The sequence below is a fragment of the Thunnus albacares genome, chromosome 15 (genome assembly GCF_914725855.1).
Source record: "Thunnus albacares chromosome 15, fThuAlb1.1, whole genome shotgun sequence".
Taxonomy (NCBI): domain Eukaryota; kingdom Metazoa; phylum Chordata; class Actinopteri; order Scombriformes; family Scombridae; genus Thunnus; species Thunnus albacares.
Window position 1 is genome coordinate 8,762,442 of NC_058120.1, and position 19,639 is coordinate 8,782,080.

The following is a 19,639-nucleotide window of genomic DNA, read 5'->3' on the forward strand; positions in this document are numbered from 1 at the left end:
TGAACCCCTGACCTAATGGTGCCTACAGGCTGAGAGATTTCAGCAATCTTATAATTTTATTGCAAGCCACACTTTGCGACATGGATCTAATAAACTTGGGTACAACACAAGTGGCAACCTCCAGGGCTAAAAAATGAAGCCAATACGGAAGTACCAAAAACTTCAGCTCCTCGAATGGCCACTTGAGGCTGGCTGCAAGAGTGACTCAATCCCCATAGACGCCCATGTTAAAATGCCCAACTTTACAGCAGAAATAAACATGTTTACAGCCTGGTGCAAAAAACAATTTTCCCTTTCATGACAACTGTACAGGGGGTGATTTTTTTTTTTTTTTTTTTTTATAACTCACCCGTTTAAATTTTATTAAGCTGTAAAATTATGCATAATTAAGGACGTGGCCGCCTTGAGTGACAGGTTACTAGCTGCTACGTGGCTTGTTTCAGCAACCAGGCTTCATTCGGCCCACCTCAGCTCCACCTTGTGGTGTTATGATTGTTTCATTATATTAGTTAAGGTACTAGTGGGAGGTCTAACACATGGGGGTGCTGTTGGCCACATGGGACGTTTTTTGTTAAAGACATGACTGGAAGAGGAGGGCAAAAAGAAAAAAAATGAAGTTGTTGTCTCGTGTAAAGCTGGTCTCATCTGTTCTAATATTTAAGAACACGATATGGTGTCAGAAGTGCCACGAAACCTGCGTTGCTGAATTGGAGAGAAAGGGTCCGCCTGCAAAAGAAAGGGAGAAACTGGTGAGCAAGTGAAAATGACGGACGGTAACGGTGACGGGAGTGGATTTGCACAGTGGCTAACAAATCTGGCGCCACGTTCAGTATTCAGCCACTGGAGCCCTTTGACTTTTCCAAGCCGCACAAGTGGGAAAAGTGGATTCGATGGTTTGAAAGATTCCACCAAGCGAGCAATTTAGCTGCCAGCTCCAAAGACAATCAGGTGAATACGCTGATCTAATGTATGGGAGACGAAGCAGATGATGTTTTGAGAGGCCTGAAACTTAATGATGCAGACCAGCGGCAATATGATAAAGTGAAGGATGCCTTTCAGTCGTTCTTTGTAGTGAAAAAGAACATTGTTTATGAGCACACGCGATTTAATATGCGCAAGCAGGAAGCAAATGAGACTGTGGATGCATTCATTACTGCTCTGTATGCACTGGCAGAGCATTGTAACTACAGGACGTTACATGACGAACTCATCCGGGACAGGATAGTGGTTGGCCTGGCTGACACATGGCTCTCAGAACGCATGCAAATGGAGAAGGACTTGGATCTGGACAATGCTATAAACATGGCAAGACAATTGGAAGAGGTAAAAAAGCAGCAAACCATACTTAGAGGTGATGCTAAGGGAGCACTGCAGATGGATGGCGGTAAACTCTGTGGACAGAGTGTTCAAAGGCAGACACCCAAAAGAAAAGCCTAAATTCACCAAATCTAAAAGTTATGGAGAAAAGCCACACAACAGTAAGACTAAAGATATACCACATTCATTACAACCTTTGGTCAGTTCCACTTCAACTGTCTGCCGTTTTGCATTGCCTCAGCAACATTTCCAGTACAGGATGGCAGAGGTCACAGAGGGGCTTGAAGGCATGATATGCCATATCGATGACTTGTTGGTGTGGGGGCGAGACCAGGGAGAGCACGACACTCGACTCCATGCTGTGCTTCAAAGACTGGAAAGAGCAGGCATAACTCTACATGTGGACAAGTGTGAACTCTCAAAAACAGAGGTTGCCTTCCTGGGCCACATAATCACTCCTGCAGGCATCCACCCTGACCCTCGAAAGACTGAGGCAATCTCAAAGATGGCAGAGCCAACAAATGTGAGTGAGTTGAGAAGTTTTCTTGGGATGGTCAATCAGCTGGGAAGGTTCATTCCCCAGTTGGCAGAAAAAGACAAGCCACTTCGTGATGTTCTCTCAAAGAAAAACTGCTGGGTCTGGGATGTAGAACAGGCTACAGCATTTAGAACACTGAAGAAAGCACTGTCTTCTCCACCTGTGCTGGCCATGTATGACTCAAACAAAGACACTAAAGTGTCAGCCGATGCATCATCATATGGCTTGGGAGGTGTTCTACTCCAGAAAAATGAGGAAGAATGGAAGCCTGTGGCTTATGCATCTCGGTCGCTCACTCCCACAGAACAACGGTATGCGCAGGTAGAAAAGGAGGCCCTGGGCCTCACATGGGCGTGTGAAAGGTTCCGGGATTTCCTCATAGGAAAACAGTTCTGCCTGGAGACAGATCATAAACCCCTCCTCAGCCTACTAGGAGCCCAAGCCCTGGATCTTTTGCCGCCAAGGATCCAGTGCTTCAGGATGAGGCTGATGCACTACTCATACTCCATTGTGTATGCACCAGGAAAATCTCTTTGGACAGCAGACACACTGTCACGCTCACCTGTCAAATCAAGCATGCCTGCGGAGGAAAAGGAGCTGATGGAGAGCACCAATATTTATGTGGACTGTGTCATTGAAAACTTGCCTGTCAGCCATTCATACATGGAGAATCTGAAAAGCTTAAAGCTGACAGTGTATGCTCACACGTCATGGCACTGTGCACTGAAGGATGGCCGGCACATGCAAAGCAGGAACCAGTATTGAAAAACTACTGGCCAGAGCGAGCCACACTCACTGTGAAAGATGGCTTACTGCTGAAAGATGCACGACTTGTGATACCATCAACAATGAGGAATGATTTGCTAGCTAGGCTACACAAAGGACACTTAGGTGTAGTGAAGTGTAAAGCTTGTGCTCGTCAGACGGTGTGGTGGCCGAGACTCAGCCAGCAGGTGACTGACATGGTGCTCAACTGCAGGACCTGCATACAGGAGCGACATAACCACAAAGAGCCACTTATGCCATCAGAGTGCCCTAAAAGACCATGGCAAAAGCTGGGGGCAGACCCAGGAAGAGTGCTTCAAAAACACTCTGCTCCAAGGTCTTATTTGGTGGATCTATCTCACGGTGTTGTGAGATGCAACCACCAGCACCTGATACCTTTACCTGCACAAGGCAGTGATTCTTCATTGCAGCAACATCCATCAGAGCTAGTGCCTACACAGGCACCTACGTCACCTTCCCAGATTTCACCTACAGAGACTCCTGCAATTACAACTAGACCTGGGAGAGCCATCATAAAACCCAATAGGCTTAATCTGTAAATTATAAAATGGGACTCTGAGAACTGATATTGGAATTTAAAAACAAAAAGAGAAAAACAATTGAGTTATGTTACGTGTTAGAAAAGGTTATGGTAATATGAGGTGTTGTTTTAGCACTTTAAGAATCACTGTGTGTTGATTTAAATAGGAACAGACCTTTCAACAAAGGAGGCAGAATAATCCTCCAAGGTCTGATTAGACAAAGGCAGTCTACGCTTTGTTCTTTAGAAAGGGGAGATGTGGTGTTATATGATTGTTTCATTATATTAGTTGAGGTACTGGTGGGAGGTCTAACACATGGGGGCGCTGTTGGCCACATGGGAGGTTTTTTGTTAAAGACATGACTGGAAGAGGAGGGCAAAAAGAAAAAAAATAAAGTTGTTGTCTTGAGTAAAGCTGGTCTCATCTGTTCTGATTTTAAGAACACAACACACCTCTTTGCCTGTTTTGGATTAGCCGGGAGTGAGGCAGAGTCAGCACTGCCAAGATGGCAATGGCCAGAGACACCTGCTTTGAGCTTCAAAACTACTCTTCAGAAACCAAAGGGTGATGTCATGGTGGCTACGTCCATAGTTTTTACAGTCTATGGGACAACATCAAGTTTGATGTATGTAGACTGTTCAATGATCACACCTAATGAATTGTAGGCTACGATGCAAGTCAGTATACAAGAAAACGTCATCAGTGTGCGTCATCCATCTGTGCTGCTATAGTGGTAAACAGTGAAGATAAGCAAGAATCAAGCTTTCAATGCTATGTCCAGCTGGAGGACACATCTTATGAACAAGGCTTCTGCTGCTGCATCTCAACAAGATTTTCTTCTTTGTTAGAATCCCCAAAAATTACCTCCATCATTGGGTTTAGCACCCACACTGTAAGAATTTTGTCCCAGGCTATCTTTGGTTGTAAGACTGTGACAACAGCCAACAAGTTGGATCCACACGGAGAGCTGGGCCTAGCAGAAGCTAGCTGGCTGTACTTCTCAGCTAATGTTCCACTTGCCTCCCAGCCAGTCCCGGCCCTCCACGGATCCAACTGGAGCACCAAGCCCCTCTTTGTTATTTAGGTTAACACTAGGACCGCCAGCATTCTAGCACCCCCTACAGGCACAACAATGGTCTCCCAGACCGTCATATGTAATTTCATTGTTTGCGTTGTTGCAACCCTGCTGGTGTCTAGTAATAAGGGAATCAAAATACTGCCGATGTAGTCAGACAAGCACTGCCATTTATTGTTTAGTGTAAAGACAATAATAGAATGTATAAGCTTTCTGCTTAACAGTTAAACACAAGATAACCAGATAAGGAATCAAGAGAGACAAGGAACAAAGGGAAGGGCTGCGGGTGGCACCAAATTATGAAACAAACAAAACACTTCCTAACTCAACAGACTCACTGACTCACTACAGCTGAAAAATAGCTAAAAGAAACGAAATAAAAACCTACCTGGTTGCACTAATCTTACCTGTCAAAATAAAACACACTAGCAGCCACACATAAGACCTGATGTCCAACTAAACAATCAAATTACCGTGTGATGCCTCAATAATGGACGTATTAGAATAAACAAGGTAAACCTACTGTCCAGATCCCAAAACCACTAAACTGGTGCCTCAGACTAGTTAACATTATTTTACATTCACTGAAAGACCTAATAGCTAATCGAAGACAGAGAAGATTGGGGGCGCAAACACAGTTGGGAGGGCCAGGATTCCCCCTGGAGAAACACGTCATCAGGAAGGATTCCCGCCTGATGACGTGTTGGCTAGCCTAATTGACAGAGGAAAAGACTGCACCACAGTAAAACATAACATAAAGAGCTGTCACCATAACATGTTCACAAGCACATCAATAATGCATTTGTTTGAAGTTGCTAGAAATTTTCGATGTCTCATGCCAGTTTACAATGTTTGTTTTTCCGTGTCAGTTATATCTTTCTTTATCATGCGCAATGATTTATAAACTTCTGCTGCATGTTTCCCATTCAAATGGACCAATTTGCTTTACAGTGCTAAATTACAACTACAGTAATATAAAACTTGTGGCCTAATATATTGTAGGCTATATTATGTATTTTAATAAGCACATTGCAGAATAAGAGATAAACACCAAAATAATGGAGGAAACTATTTTTTTATTGACACTGCTGCGGTCCACCTATTGCACATCAAATAATAATAATAATACTAATCGATAATCTATCGATAAAACATTCTTCCACCATGCTAGTTGGGTTTAGATATTTACTTTGTGGATATATTTTCGTTTTCAAATAAATATTTTCGTTTTCAGAGATGGGTCTACAAATGTTTGTGGATCCTACCATTTGTGTTTTGTTGTACTTTGGCAGTGTGTTGCAATAAGCCTGCCTGCCTCTGGAGATGGTGTGAGTGCTCTCGCTTCATTAGCTGCCGGTGTTCGCACAGTTGAGATTTATTAAATTGTCATTTTTTATATTTTTTATGATTTGTTGGTTTATAAAACGAAAATAGCCATGAGTGTTATACAATAACTTCTCCCTGGAGATGGCGTGTAAGCTCTCACAGAGACCAGTGTGGCTTGCATGCCGGACTGGACAGCAGCCAGGACCACTTGGGCAACTGGTGATCGCACTGTTGAGATTTATGAGGCAACATTATAATTCCTTATTCGTTATTAGTGAAGATTTTTAATGTTGCTTACTGTTTATAACCAGTAATATTTACAACATCAAGATCTAGTTTGTATTCACAAAATACAGTTTGTCAGGTGGCTGCGCTGGAAAGCTTGGCATGGAGCCAAGTTTTCCAGCGCAGCCGCCTGGCATTGGCTCCATAAAATGAATAAATTAATAAAAACAAATGAATACAATTATTATTAATAACAACAATAATAATAATAATTGACTGGACACACCAACAGATGGGGCAATTGGCACAGACTTTTTTTACTTTTTTTTTTTCTGGCGTGGGGCTTCAGGCTCGGAGTCTGAACTTTTCTCCTCATTCCAATCCACATCCCTGAAGTCCGACACTTCTCCGCCATCAGACTCCCCCTCACTCAGTTCCTGAAGCACTGACAAAGCCTCCTGAACATGTATCATTGATATTTTCTTCCTCTCTCCATCTTCTCATCTTTTGCTTTTAGGCTAGCAGCTAGCTACATCCAGCCCGTTCCCACACTTCAGGCGTATAGGACAAATAAAATGGCTACTTCTCTCTCTCCCCAGGCAGTTCCTGTGCATGAAAAAATGACCATTGAAAAATGTGATAGATTCACCACCCATAGAGTGTGAAAACAAACCCCGCTAAATGGAAAAAACTTACCATATATGGTAATTTGCCGTATGCGGTAATAATGTGTAATATGGTAAATGCGGTGGCGGTCAGAGGTATAAATGCTCAGAAATCTTGTGTGTTTTATTTTAGCACCTTGTAGGCTTCAGAAAACTTCAAAAACACATATTTAGGAAAAGTCGTGGGCTGAAAGGCTTGTAGTTTTTATTTAAACATAGTTATTTGCATTATAAAAACCCAAATGGTCTGTCCAACTATCTTGGCGGTGCTAGTGTTAAAGTGGGAAGAAGCAGCTGGTCTATCGGGCAGCTGAGTGTAGTGGAGCCTGTGGAGGAACCACTGGGACCATCAGGGTGAAACAGTCCGTGGAGCTGCATTGTTCAGCTGCACAGATAGGAAACACCTTGGTTGACAGGATGGACCACTCTAAGTTTTTTCTGTTTGAAAATACTTCCTCTTTTTGGTTTATAAGAGCAGTTGGCAATCAGCGTATTAGGTGCATTACTGCCACCTTCTGCTTTAAAATGTGGTCCAGAGATTAAATCTTACTCATTAATCTTGTCTGTCTAATAAACTCTACTGCTCGACCCACTTGTCAGGTTCATTAAAGTTTTAATGCTGAGCTCCTGAACTCAAGTCTTTCTACGTTCTTCCTTCTTATATTGTCTTTCTTGATCATACTTAGTTCAGTCTGCTCAGGCCAGGTGGAAAACAATATGTGCATATTTCAGTATCAGCATTGGCAATCGGCCAAAATTAGTTGGAAAATATCGGAATATTGGAAATTGACAAAAATCCAATATCCTGCACCCCTAATTATTAACATTAAAACACACTTAAATTTTGGTTACATCTTAAATTGAGCCCACAAGACAGACTGAGATTCCAGGTATAAACCCAGGAACTGAACCCCCAAAAGAGTCCCTTCCGTCAGCTGGTCCTTAGACTTACTGATCAAATATTACCCAATACTGTTCAACCTCAGACCAGCACTGCTTTCCAACCACAAAAAGAGTAAACCAAATTATTAAACTAACAAAAGATGCCTATCTGGAACATTGGAGGAATCAAACCAAAACTAAAAAAAAACTTAATTGCTATCTGGCCCTTAACCATGAATATAAATTGACAGAATATCTCTCTACTATAAGAGAAATAATAATAATTGTCTTAACATAGTCTATTGTATATATGATTTTTTTTTTTCTAATCCACCGATTGCTATTGTGAATGTCCTGTTATTGTTGTCCACTGTTTCTATGCTTTGGTAACATTGCGACTTTACATAGTCCTACCAATGTAAGCCCTGTACAGTAAATGTGACTACATCACAAAACATGTGTTTAAGGTTTTCTGCCATTTTCTTGTTCTTTTTATTTATTTATTTTAATGAATTGTATTTTTCTTCATCTCATTATTGAATTGTATCATCCTTGACGCTTTTGCAATATTATTCATCTGTAAATGTGATTATTCAGTGTTCAAAGTAAATGTGGCTATATAGTAGTTACATACACACACACACACACACACACACACACAGTGGTCTATGCACTAATTGGTAAGTTAGATTGGCCTTGCCAATCTTCAGTCATCAATCAATCTTTCATAAACACACAAGCATGTGTGTACACACACACACACGCACACACAAGCAACACACACGCACACACATACAACATACATCTGACATTCATGCCAATAAAGCTTCCTGAATTTAATTGAATAGCCAGAGAGAGAGGGAGAGAGAGTTCTTTGAGTCCTTACTATTTCTTTTTACTTAACCAAGACCCATTGTATCTCAAACAGAGAGAGAGATTATGACTCATCCCTTTTTAGCCAACTTCGCAAGACGTCCCTAGATCGAGAAGTACTCCAGACTTTCTTTTAATCTTAGACAAAAATACAAAGAAGAAAATTGGAATTTTTTTAAAATTTGAAACAAGGCATCCACTGTAAATAAGCTTAATCATAAATAAAATGAAAAATATTTTCCCTTTGCTAAAAACACAACTGTAATCAGGCATAGGAGTCTTTAGTGTCATCGGCTTCTTCCATTGAACCTTTGTAGCTTCCACATATCTAAAATCACGCATTTTATTCAGGAATTAAGGAAGTATGCCACATGTCAGGTCAGACTCTTCATGAAATGGCCAACAGTATCTTTTATAATTTTACCCCATTCCCACCCTTTCACCCCTCAAGTGCAGCCAACCAAAGATAAAGGCTAAAAACGTTATGAAGCCTGAGGGCTTCAGTGCTCGGGACCCTTAAGTAGGGACATTTATAAATATTACAAAGCAGAGCACCTGTCAGAAGATATTTGAATCACCAGCAAAATGAAATCCTTTCCGGGTCATCATGGGAACAAGATATAATTAAATGGCCTCCTATTTCACCAGCTGTCCTTTGTAATAGTATATGTTAGTATTATACCAGTAAGCAGCATAGTTGTCTCTGGTACAGGACACTGGTTCTTTAGCAAAAAACAGTCTAAAAGTCTTGGGAACCATGTATAATCCCTTTATGTTCAGAGGGCTCATGTGGTCACTGAGAGTTTAGAATCATAATTCCAGTGGACTCAATTACATTCTCCAGTTAATTCTGCCGATACTAATTCCTAGGGCTTAAAAAACTGTTAAAATGAAGGTGGGACCTGTATGTTTTAAATACAGCAAATCAACTTTTTTATTATTGTACAAGTAAAACTAAAAGTATGTAAATGAAATTACTACTATCTCTAACACTTGGTTCACCTTTGCTGTCTTTTTCTGGTGTGCCAAATTTCGGGTTTTGATGGGGGGGAGGTTTTCCACCAGTGCTCAAATTGTCTGACTGATGTTAGCAAATGAGTTTCTTTGTGTAGTTATGTTGATAAATCTCTTTTCCATCTGAGAACATACTGTTAATATATTGCTGCTTTGATGATTTGATTGGATTATCTTCATCCCATGATGCATTAGTTATTAATGGGAGTGGTGCCTTCCAGAATGAGAAAGCGACAAACAAGTGCAACAGAAATGCCCCTAATAAATATAATCTTTAACATTAAGGAAGGCCTAACTCCATCTGAAAATATCTCATCCACTAAGTGAGAAACAGTCCTAATTCTCATTGAATAGTTTAGGGAAACAGTTGTGCACTACTCTGTATCAGAGGTGGGAAAGTTAACCTAACATTTACCAACTAGCCAGTTGGTCCTCATCTTTGTAAAAACTGAAACATACAATTCGAAACAACTTCCAAAAAACCATAGATCTCACCTCAATGTGGCTTGCCCAGATTATTTTTTGAATGCAGAATGGCCTCACTGCTGCCTCCTGAGGCCAATGGGAGGAAAAAACAGACTGCAACTAAGGTCGCTGAGAACTGCAACCCAGCTAGGTGCACCAGAACGAAACGACATAGACATTGCACTTGAAAATTTACAGGGCCTTCATACCAAAGGCAACATTGCTTAGAGAATGGCCAAGTTTGGCACCAGAGGTTCAACTAATTGAACTCTGACCGCATGCAGACCTCCACAACACATCTTTGTGGTTGTGGTGGTGACAATTTTACTGTGGTGAGGAATGGTGGAAAAGTTAATTCTATGCATCTCTGAATTCAGGGAGCTGTGTAATTTTGCGCTCAGATCCTACGGGGACTTGAGTAAGAAATCTCAAGTGTGTCTTAAAGATAGAGACACCAGGTTAGAAAATTAGTTGCTTTGTAGGGTGAGATTTATGCTTTACCATAAGTATTTCAAAATGAGATGTTCTGTTTTACTACAGAAAAAGCTTCAAGGGTGTGGATAAAATGGGTGAATCTTCAAATTTACATAGGATTAACATCCCCATCAGTGAGCAGCACATTGCCACTTCCCAAAGCTTTTCAAAGGGAAGCATCCAGAACTGTCTCCAATGCAATGGATAAGAGGGTCTAAAGAAGACTTAGTGTAAAGTCCATAGAAGTAAACATCCTAAATGTACTGTAATGAGTCACAAAGCCAATGTAATGGCCTGTCTTTTAGCAAGTCAGGTATTTCTTCAGCTTGTATGAGTCAAAAAGACGTAACTAGTTTGTAACTACCACTGCTCAAACTCAGGAGAATCAATAATTAATCAACAAGGCACTTTCTAGTTCACATGTGCATGATAAGTGTGAGTGAAAACAATGTTGACCAAAAACACTCCACCTATGACCACTAACACTGCAGTAGGGCACAGTCATTGTAACAAGAAGAATCACTAAACACAATATATAATTCATGTGTTGACTTAGTAGCTACACTTAGAAAATCAGAACACATCAATTTCCCTGTGCAAGGCTGCTTGTGGCTAACCAGTGTATAGTGTAATTTCCCTAAGCACTGTGAATGGCTTAAATGAACCACTAACAAAGCAACCAAGGAATGAAGACAGACTGGCTCTGTTAGAGCTGTATTCTGATTTTATGACTGTGCGTTTCACAACACTTTAATACTCCATATGCAGTCAGTTAGGAAATTATGTTCATTTATGTTCAGAATATATTTCTTTCCATACACTTACCATAGCATTCAAAGCTACTTTGATTTAGTGACTTTATGCAGCCTATAGTGTTTGTCTGTTGTCTGTTACATTTTCAGTAATATAAAAATAGAGTCAATACAACGCTGTTTAACAATAAAACTAACAGTGGAAATATACAGAAATTATGATAGATGGTGACATCTGTTGTTGTTACATTGTTTTTGGAAGAGTTCAATTACATGCTCTGTAAAACCCGTAGTTTAAAAAAAAGTATTAGTTATGAAACCTGTTGTTTGAGGCATCTGTATCATCAACATACATGTTCAAAAAGTCACCACAATTGACAGTTCACCACACCCCTCCCCTTAACAGCAATTGCCCAATCATAGGTTTACAACCGTAAGTAGGCACAGCAGGTTTGTCAAGCTGTGGATCTCTCCAAATGTTGAAGCATCGGGCATGGGGCCAGAGCGCCTTGCCCAAGTGATGCTTGGCATTTAAAGGGTTTAGAGGATTATATATTGTTTTTGTGGCCTTTCAAAAAAGAACAACTTGTTTATTTGCGCTAACATAAACTACGATCTCTAGCATTTCTGGCTAAGTTACTACCTACAGTGGTAACCTAGTGTTACTTCCAAGGCCAACTGTTAGCATATTATCAGTTTCCTACATTTGTTTGTGGGATTAAAGGATATGTAAAATAAATAAACTCTCCACAACCAGCTCATTGTGTTGTGATTCCCCAAGTGAAAGTGGTTGTGGATGCTATCAGACTTTAAGGTAACTACGCCAGTGTCTGTATTTTAATACCTTATGGACCAACAACTTGTGAGGATATCAACTTTTTGTCTGGGACATGGAGCTTTAACTTCAGTCTTTTAGTACAATCCCATGTATGTAGCCACCAAATGGCCAAACAAACCAAATTTGTTTTTCAATGAGTTAGCTGGAAACATTGGAAAGTCAGCCAGGGATTGTGTTTTCAACCAATTCATGGAGCTAACTTCTTAATAATCTTAATTAGCTAGCTAGCCACAGCTAATTAAATCTGCCAGCTACAGTTGTCATTTCAGCCGGGAAAGTAAAAGGTTGCTGGCTAGAAATTATAAGTCTGCTTTAAATCTTAAATCAATCACCGATTTTAAATAAAGAATAATTTTGCGTAGTATATCTTCTGTGGTTTTCATTGTAAACTACATCATGTCGTGCAAGAACAGAAAGTTTGACTGGCATAGCAACAGTAACTAAGAAGGGCAGGGCTCAACAAAGTCAATGGCATAACCATAGTAGTTGCATAGAACAATGGATTGAAGATATATGGTAATCTGTGTAGGGGACTTTTATAGTCATAAGGCTGAATGCATGAATGACAATGAAACCCTCTACTTCCATTTTCATTTGCATGTGCAAAGTTGGAGTTTGATGGTGAACACAGCTTGACTGCCAGACGTTTGTCAAGCTTTCAAAAAGTAATGCAGTCTAGTTTATTATCATTAATGGGAATGTTAATGGCAGATGATTTTGTTGGTGAAAGGTACCATAATCAGTAATATCATATTAAGATTAGACTGGTAACTTTGCAGGGGATCCTTAAGAAGCTGGACATTATTTAGAATTTCCAAGTCTTGTCTCCTCTGTGCACCTTGTGCTACGTGATACTGTAGTTGGAACCAGCTCAGCGGGATGATAAAGGAGGAGCAAAGATTTCAGTGCTCATCAAGATAGGAATCCTGTACACAGGAGAGGAAAGTAGAAGAAAGTCACAAACTTGCAAGTGAACTGATTGGAGTTGTGGGTTTAGATAATGTTAACCTATCTAAATCAGTTACTGGTATCAACATGGACATGTCCATACATTAACTTGTGGTGTGTTTTCCCAGTTTTGAGGCAAAAAAAGCTGCAGGCTAGATGAAGAATGGACATTTTACCCTCTTTCTCATTGATGTAACAATATTATTCACAATGCAGAACTCCTCTGCTGCACTAGGCAACATTAGCTTCAAAGGGGAATCATATATGCAGGGGTGTTTGATGCTGTAGTCACACAGTTAGCTCTTAGCCAGCAAATGGGGCTGAATCCACTCTGGATGTTGGCATCAGTGCCAACTTTCAAGTTGCAAGTGACATGGACAGTTTGAGGCTGAGCAACCAGACTGATACCCATCTACAGCAATGTGATCTGATACTACCTTTTGAATGTGGTTTAAATGTGATTTGCAAATATTTCAATTCCAGATTTAATAATAGACTTCTGGATGTATCTCAATGACTTGTGCATTGTAAATGCAGGCAACATTACTGCTTGGCCAACACCAATTATCAAAATGGTGTTTAATCAGTTTATTTTATAAGTGACTCTACACTTCTTATGAAGTCAGGGCTGCATGGGCAGTTTTCTTCCCTATCAGTGTAAAAGCAAACAGTACGAGATATGATAATGTAATTTTTTTTAGTCTTTAATGATGCAAATGCGGGACACCATCCTATGGGAAACCAATGAAAGTGATGAAGGATTTCAATTTAGTTGTGATTCTGTTCTCCAGCCAATTAGGCTAACTTCCTGTGGTTTCTACCTGGGTTAACCTTCAAATTGATGGGATGTGGGCATTACATATACATTGCTGATGGGGTAGAAGTAGTGGGTATAGTTGACAAAGCTGCCCAAACAACACTTTTCCCTTTATTTTCCCATTTTGCTTTTTTCTTTTTTGGAGATGATGAAACCCAACATGGCATCGATAGGGTCTTTTAGCTCACAGCAGGCAGTCCAGTTGTGTCATCCTTCAATTTTGGGGTGTCCTAGTAGCTCAAGTGGCAAACACGCATGCAGTGCAATTTTGTGCAGTGTAATCTTCATTTTTCCTCATAAAAGCAAGTGATATTCTGCACTGCAGATAACTGATAAACAGATGTTACTGTAAGTAAAATATTTAAATATCATCCAAGTAAACAGTTCAAATTTTCCAACCCAGTATGCCAAGGAATTTTGTCTATATTAGAAGATTCTTCACATCACATTACATCCAAAGTAATGTGCCCTTTTTGTAGCGTGTAGTCCAAAATAGACGACCTTGTCTGGTGACAGGGTTGAAATATTCAGAACTAGGACAGGTTAACAAAACTCTTACATGGTGCCGATTTAATATGTAAAATAAAAAACACAAACACACACTTGTTTTGTGCATGTGGAATAGGAAAAAAGGTTGTAACACACATTGCCTTGCAGGTAGCACATGTCAAAATTGTAGAATTTATTACTTTTTTTACCTATAGATGGCACGTTTTGGCATGTCTCTATCTGCAGGTCTTAAGTGCTGCTGCCGTTACGTTTCTTGCAAACAAATAATACTGGCATCAATGACACCAAGCAGTAGGAAAAAAATTATTTTAATAATTTGAAGCATTTCAATCACAAAGTTTTTGTTAAATACAGAAATAGACATTTTACATTTCTTTGTATCAACAGGTCAGAAAAAAAACAGAACAAAATTTGGTCCAGACAACTCATGAGTTTTAATACCGCATTTTAATCGTGACATTTTGAGTGGCCACATTCGCAAGGCAAGCATTTGATCAACAGCATCAGGCAGGATGAGAAAGAGTTCACACCAACCCAACCTCTTTTATCTTGACACAATGTCACAATTATGCATGGCTGAAATCAGGCTGCCTCACCTTTTAAAGAGAAACTTAACACCAACTGAAAGTCTTTGGCTGACCTCCAATTGTTTTAGTTCTTACCTTGCTGCAGTACACTCTGACATCACTGTTGAGTGTGTTTACAGATGCTGCAGAGATTACCTCTGATCATACAGAATCACACCTAATAGTGATGCAGGATGTGATCAGAGATGCAAGGGATTGGAAGTTGTTAACCAGAAGAGGTCAGTGAAACGATGCCTTTCAGCTTGTTAAGTTACTCTTAAAATTTGGTGCAGCTTGTACATAGCAGCTTAACTTTGCTGTCTCTGTTGCTGATTTCAAAGGATATGACTGTAGGTCTAGAATCCCAGATTCCTTACAACACACACATGCACACACTTGCAAGTGCTTCTCTTACACCTGTCCTCTGTTTTATTACATTCCCCTCATGCCCTTACTTCTGTCAGACTTAGCTAAGGAGATTTTCTTAAAAAAATATTTCATGTTGCATTCCATGTTGCTAATTCCCACAGAAAAAAATCCCTTCCAATTAGTGAAGTGTAGTCACTGCTCACCCTGTCACAACACAGTCTTACATGGGGTGACAGCAAGAACTTAAAGGCTGGCCTTCCACTGTTTCTTATCCCCGTCACAGCTGAATTCACGACACCACTAAAGGCAGAGGGGGTTGAGGTCTGAGAGCAGAAAACACTTTCAGTAAAAAGGACTGTGCAGTCCCATGCCACTTTCACTGCACACTGCACTCTATAATTAAAATCAGTATGTCCCTGCTGTGTTCTCAAGTGAGAGAAAAAATATAACACAAATAAAATCTGAACGGTTGCACTTCTTGGTATTCCAGCTGAGTGGACGACGACAACACAAAAATTAAGTCATGTGGCAAGAAAAGGCTTCAGAAAGATATTGCTCCACAGAGACTGGAAAGCTTTACACATCAGTGCTTTCAAAAGACCTGTGAAAAGTATTGTGAGACACATGCTTGTTTCTGTTGCAGCAGCAAAATGAATGTTAAAGATTTATGGCTTCCAAAATGGATTTCCTCTGTCATGTGTCTTGACATTATCAGAAAGCTATACAGGATGCTGCTTTTGACAGAATTTCATGCAAGACAAAAAAAAATCTGATTTGCTGTTATTAGATCTTCCAAACTTAACATGTCATACGGGTACTTAAACAAGAAACCGCCACATGCATATGAGCAAAGTAATATTGTGAGTATATAAAAATAATTTTATGAGCTCACAAAACTGCATATGAGGATTCAAATGACACAATATTGTTTCATAATAGAACAAGTTGCTCTAACACTGGGAGTGATGAGACAATGGATGTCATTTTGATTACACTGGCTGCTCTTTACAAAATGGTTCTCACATTGTTTCTCCTTTTTGATATCCCGATAATAAAAATGACATGTAAAGTAGCCAAATAGTTAAACATATGACTAATCAACAAGCTCTATGTCTGCATTTGCTAGTAAAACTAATTAAAATGAAACTTTGAAAGTCTTCATGTTGGGCTCTAAATACACCAGTAAGAGGCAGCTGTTAACATATATCCAGAAACCCTATAACTTGATATCAGTTAACTGCCTTGAATTTGTAGCTTAATGGGTACCAATGGCCAGGTGTATTTGTCACATTATTGGATATGTTATTGTTAAACAGTTTGCATTTTCACTATTTCAGTTTCTCATTTTCTTCGGGAAAACAGAATTCCACTCTGACACAAGAATTTGACTTGTGTGCTCTTGATTTGTGACTGCTATATAAATGGGGCAAAACCATGATACACTCACTGTTTGTGGGAGTGAGATCTTGCAGTGCATCTGATTTCGATTTAGTTTCAGTCTTTGACAAAATTGCTTGTCAAATTTTAGTCATTTGAAATTTTTTTTATTCTAGTCTTAGTCAACATATCTTCTAATTATTTTGAGGCTACAGTTGCTGGCATCTTTGTTGTGTACACAAAAGGCTTTATACTACTTTTTTCACATATGTATCTATACTCCCCAAGACCTGTAAACCCTTTGTGTAAAAACGGCAGAGTTCCCCTTTAATAAAGATTGCGTTCCATTGCGGTGTGCCAGTTCCCAGTTCCTACTGTTGTACATTGTTGCTTACTGACACACCTAAATTGAACAGAGCCATTGTTAATGATGTTAGTTACACCTGCGCTTTTCTTGCCATGACAAGTCAAAATGACTGTAGGGAGAAAAGCCTGTTCACTGTGATCTTAAAGAGGACAGTAAATGAGGGCTAACAATGAAATGCTTGATGAACACTAAATGAGTTATAAATAAAATCTGCTGGTAATAGTGGATTGCATTTACTGCCACAAATGAAAAAATATGAGCCATCATTTATTTATATACAGCACAGCCATACTTGACAATATATAATGTGATGTTTGCTTCTGCTATTCACACAGAGAAATGTGCCACAGTGCTATTTACACAGTATGTCATTAAATACTTTTTTTTAATCAAAATGTTAATGGATATAAATTCTCTCTCATCAGTCTAAAAGCTACATGTGCAGCAGCCAGGGGAATGTACTGTGCTTCACCATAGATTTTGGATCGGGCTTCACTTGCTCAGAAGGCACTTCAAAGGTAAAGTGTTAGTTGTTGCTGACATGTTGGTTCTGTGCTGTTCTTACCCTGATAACCCCTGAGACTGCAGTTTGACATCCTGTATTGACACGCTAAAATGTTGTCCTGGTGATGATGTATTCACTTGTTTTCAATGTATATTCAATATATTTGAAATTGCCACATTTCACAAAAAAATATAATGATAGCCTCCCAAATGTTCCTAATTTTGCACAATGCACTTTCCAGAATAATTGGTGAATTACTGTATTATCAAGGATGGTATTCTAATGTTATTAAAAGTACATTTTGAGATTATTTTGGCAGCCATGCAAGTAAGTTGAGTCAGCTCTACCATGGCTACATTTTATGTTCATTGAATCACTACAAGAATGGTACAGGACTCATTTCCAAAGTAGTAATGTTCTTTTATTATAAATTATACATTTCCTCAAAGTACTATTGCACATTAAATTGTCAGTTCTTGATCATGCAAGTCTCTCTGTAGTAAGACACGGTATTTAAATGTGCTCATTATTGAAATCCCTGTGCTGTGTTTTATAATCCTTTGCTTCCCTTGTAGACGGTACTGTGGCGATATAAGTTCTCTCAACTTAAAGGCTCCTCTGATGATGGGAAAACCAGGGTAAAACTCCTTTTCAAGAATGCTGAAAGCAAACAAATAGAAATGAAGGTAATAATTTCTTCAAAATTAAAGATATACATTGACACAATGAATTTTAGTAGGGTTATTTTGCAGCTTGCAACACCCATTGGTGTTAGTGAGTAAATATAACGGCTAACAGGCAAATTTATTGAACATCTAGTGAATAAAATGTTTAGTGAAGCCAACTAAATTTTCGTTTTCCAAGAACGTTTAGAAATTAAGGAATTTATTGATGTGTCTCTGTCCTTCTCTTGTATTTTCCAGGAGCTAGAGTTTGCTAATCTAACAGCTGTCCTCCACTGTATACATTCTTTTATCGCTGCCAAAGTGGCCTCCATGGACCCTCTCTTTATGTGCAGTCAAAGCTTCCCTGGAAATTACATGAACAGTTAAGAAGACACGTCTTCGTCATGTGCACCTGAGGCAAAATCAGCAGTATTTTATGCACAAAGCCAATTGATATGTATATCTTGTTCTTGCTATTTTTGTATGAACTACTGAAAAAGAAATATTTGTTAAAGACTGTAGAAGTAGAAAAATGTATGAATAAACATTTGAAGGAAAATGTTATTTAATTTTTGACAAGTAGAAAATGTTTTAGGTTTGCAAACAAAATCTGAACGGATTTAAAGTTCTAACATTTCTTTAATATTTTTTCCCTCATTTCATTATGGACATGGATTCTGATAAGAGGTGTCTTGTCTACTCTGTCACTTTGAAAGGCACCACCTGTGCTGCCACATTGTGTGTAACTGCCATACAACTGACAACACGACGCGAATCACCAAATATAGCAACTGCCACTGTTTTTAGAAAAAAAGTGAAGAATTTTGATGCTGTATCTACATCTAGTAAGTACATTTTAAATGACAAAATGAATCTGATGCTGGCTTTCTGTCATGGGGAGAATTCAAATTTTCCACACCTTTGGCAGGGATTCTCTTTCCTTTAAATTCACAGTTGAGGAGTCCCATTTTCTCTGTTTTACTCAGTTTTCTTTTGTCATGTCTATAAACAGGGAGAAGAAATAAACACCTTACAATGTAATACAGTCTAATAAGCCTCCAAATAACCACTGAATTGGGTCGACACCTCTCTGACATGTTCTCAACTAGAATTAATCATAAGAAGCTTCACAAAGAAGTATTGACTGCAGGACTGCTTTATTAGCTTGGATTAAATTGTAAGTTGTGTGTGGTGTTGTGTCTGTCGTTTGTATCTAATAAAGACAAAATGCCAGAGTTTCGAATCTCTAATGAGGACATTTCACTGAAATGTGACATTTCAGCTTCCAAGTATTGTCAAAGACCCATTTTTATCACATCCCAATCTATTACATTGAGAAATATTGTATGTCTTCAGTTGTAATGATTTTAATGTGATCAATAAATTGTTCATAAGCACAACTGGTTATCATGAGACAGCTCCCTTTGAGTTTATATGTCTACTTTGAATAAAGAGGGGTGGGTGCAGTCAGTGGATGTAACTAACATCTGCTAGCCCAGCTGCTAAACTGCTAATGTCTTGTTTAGCTCAATGTCAGAATCCTGTTAGGCAGCTGAACACAAAATGTAAGTTTAATTCCTTTCCCAAAAAACAATGTTCAACAGAGATTGGCTGATTTTAGTGGATGAGCCTGTCATTAATTGTCATTTGATATAAAATGAGCCTGGTTGTAGCACAACATTCATTCAAAAAAGTGATTCTTTCATTCAGATGATTTTATCATCACATTTTGTAGGCTGCTTAACATTTATTTCATATGGTAAC

At 39.1% G+C, this 19,639-nt stretch overlaps 1 protein-coding gene across 1 annotated transcript in view; it reads left to right on the top strand.

Annotated features, from left to right (window-relative positions):
• Positions 1-19,288, top strand: part of sntg2 (syntrophin, gamma 2) — an 84,635-nt gene extending 65,347 nt beyond the window's left edge. The window contains exons 15-17 of the mRNA XM_044375489.1: positions 17,131-17,223; positions 17,786-17,896; positions 18,134-19,288. Of these exons, the coding sequence (XP_044231424.1) occupies positions 17,131-17,223; positions 17,786-17,896; positions 18,134-18,262 (333 nt within the window). The 3' untranslated portion in view covers positions 18,263-19,288. The remainder of the gene's footprint in view (positions 1-17,130; positions 17,224-17,785; positions 17,897-18,133) is intronic.
• Positions 19,289-19,639: the final 351 nt, after the last annotated feature.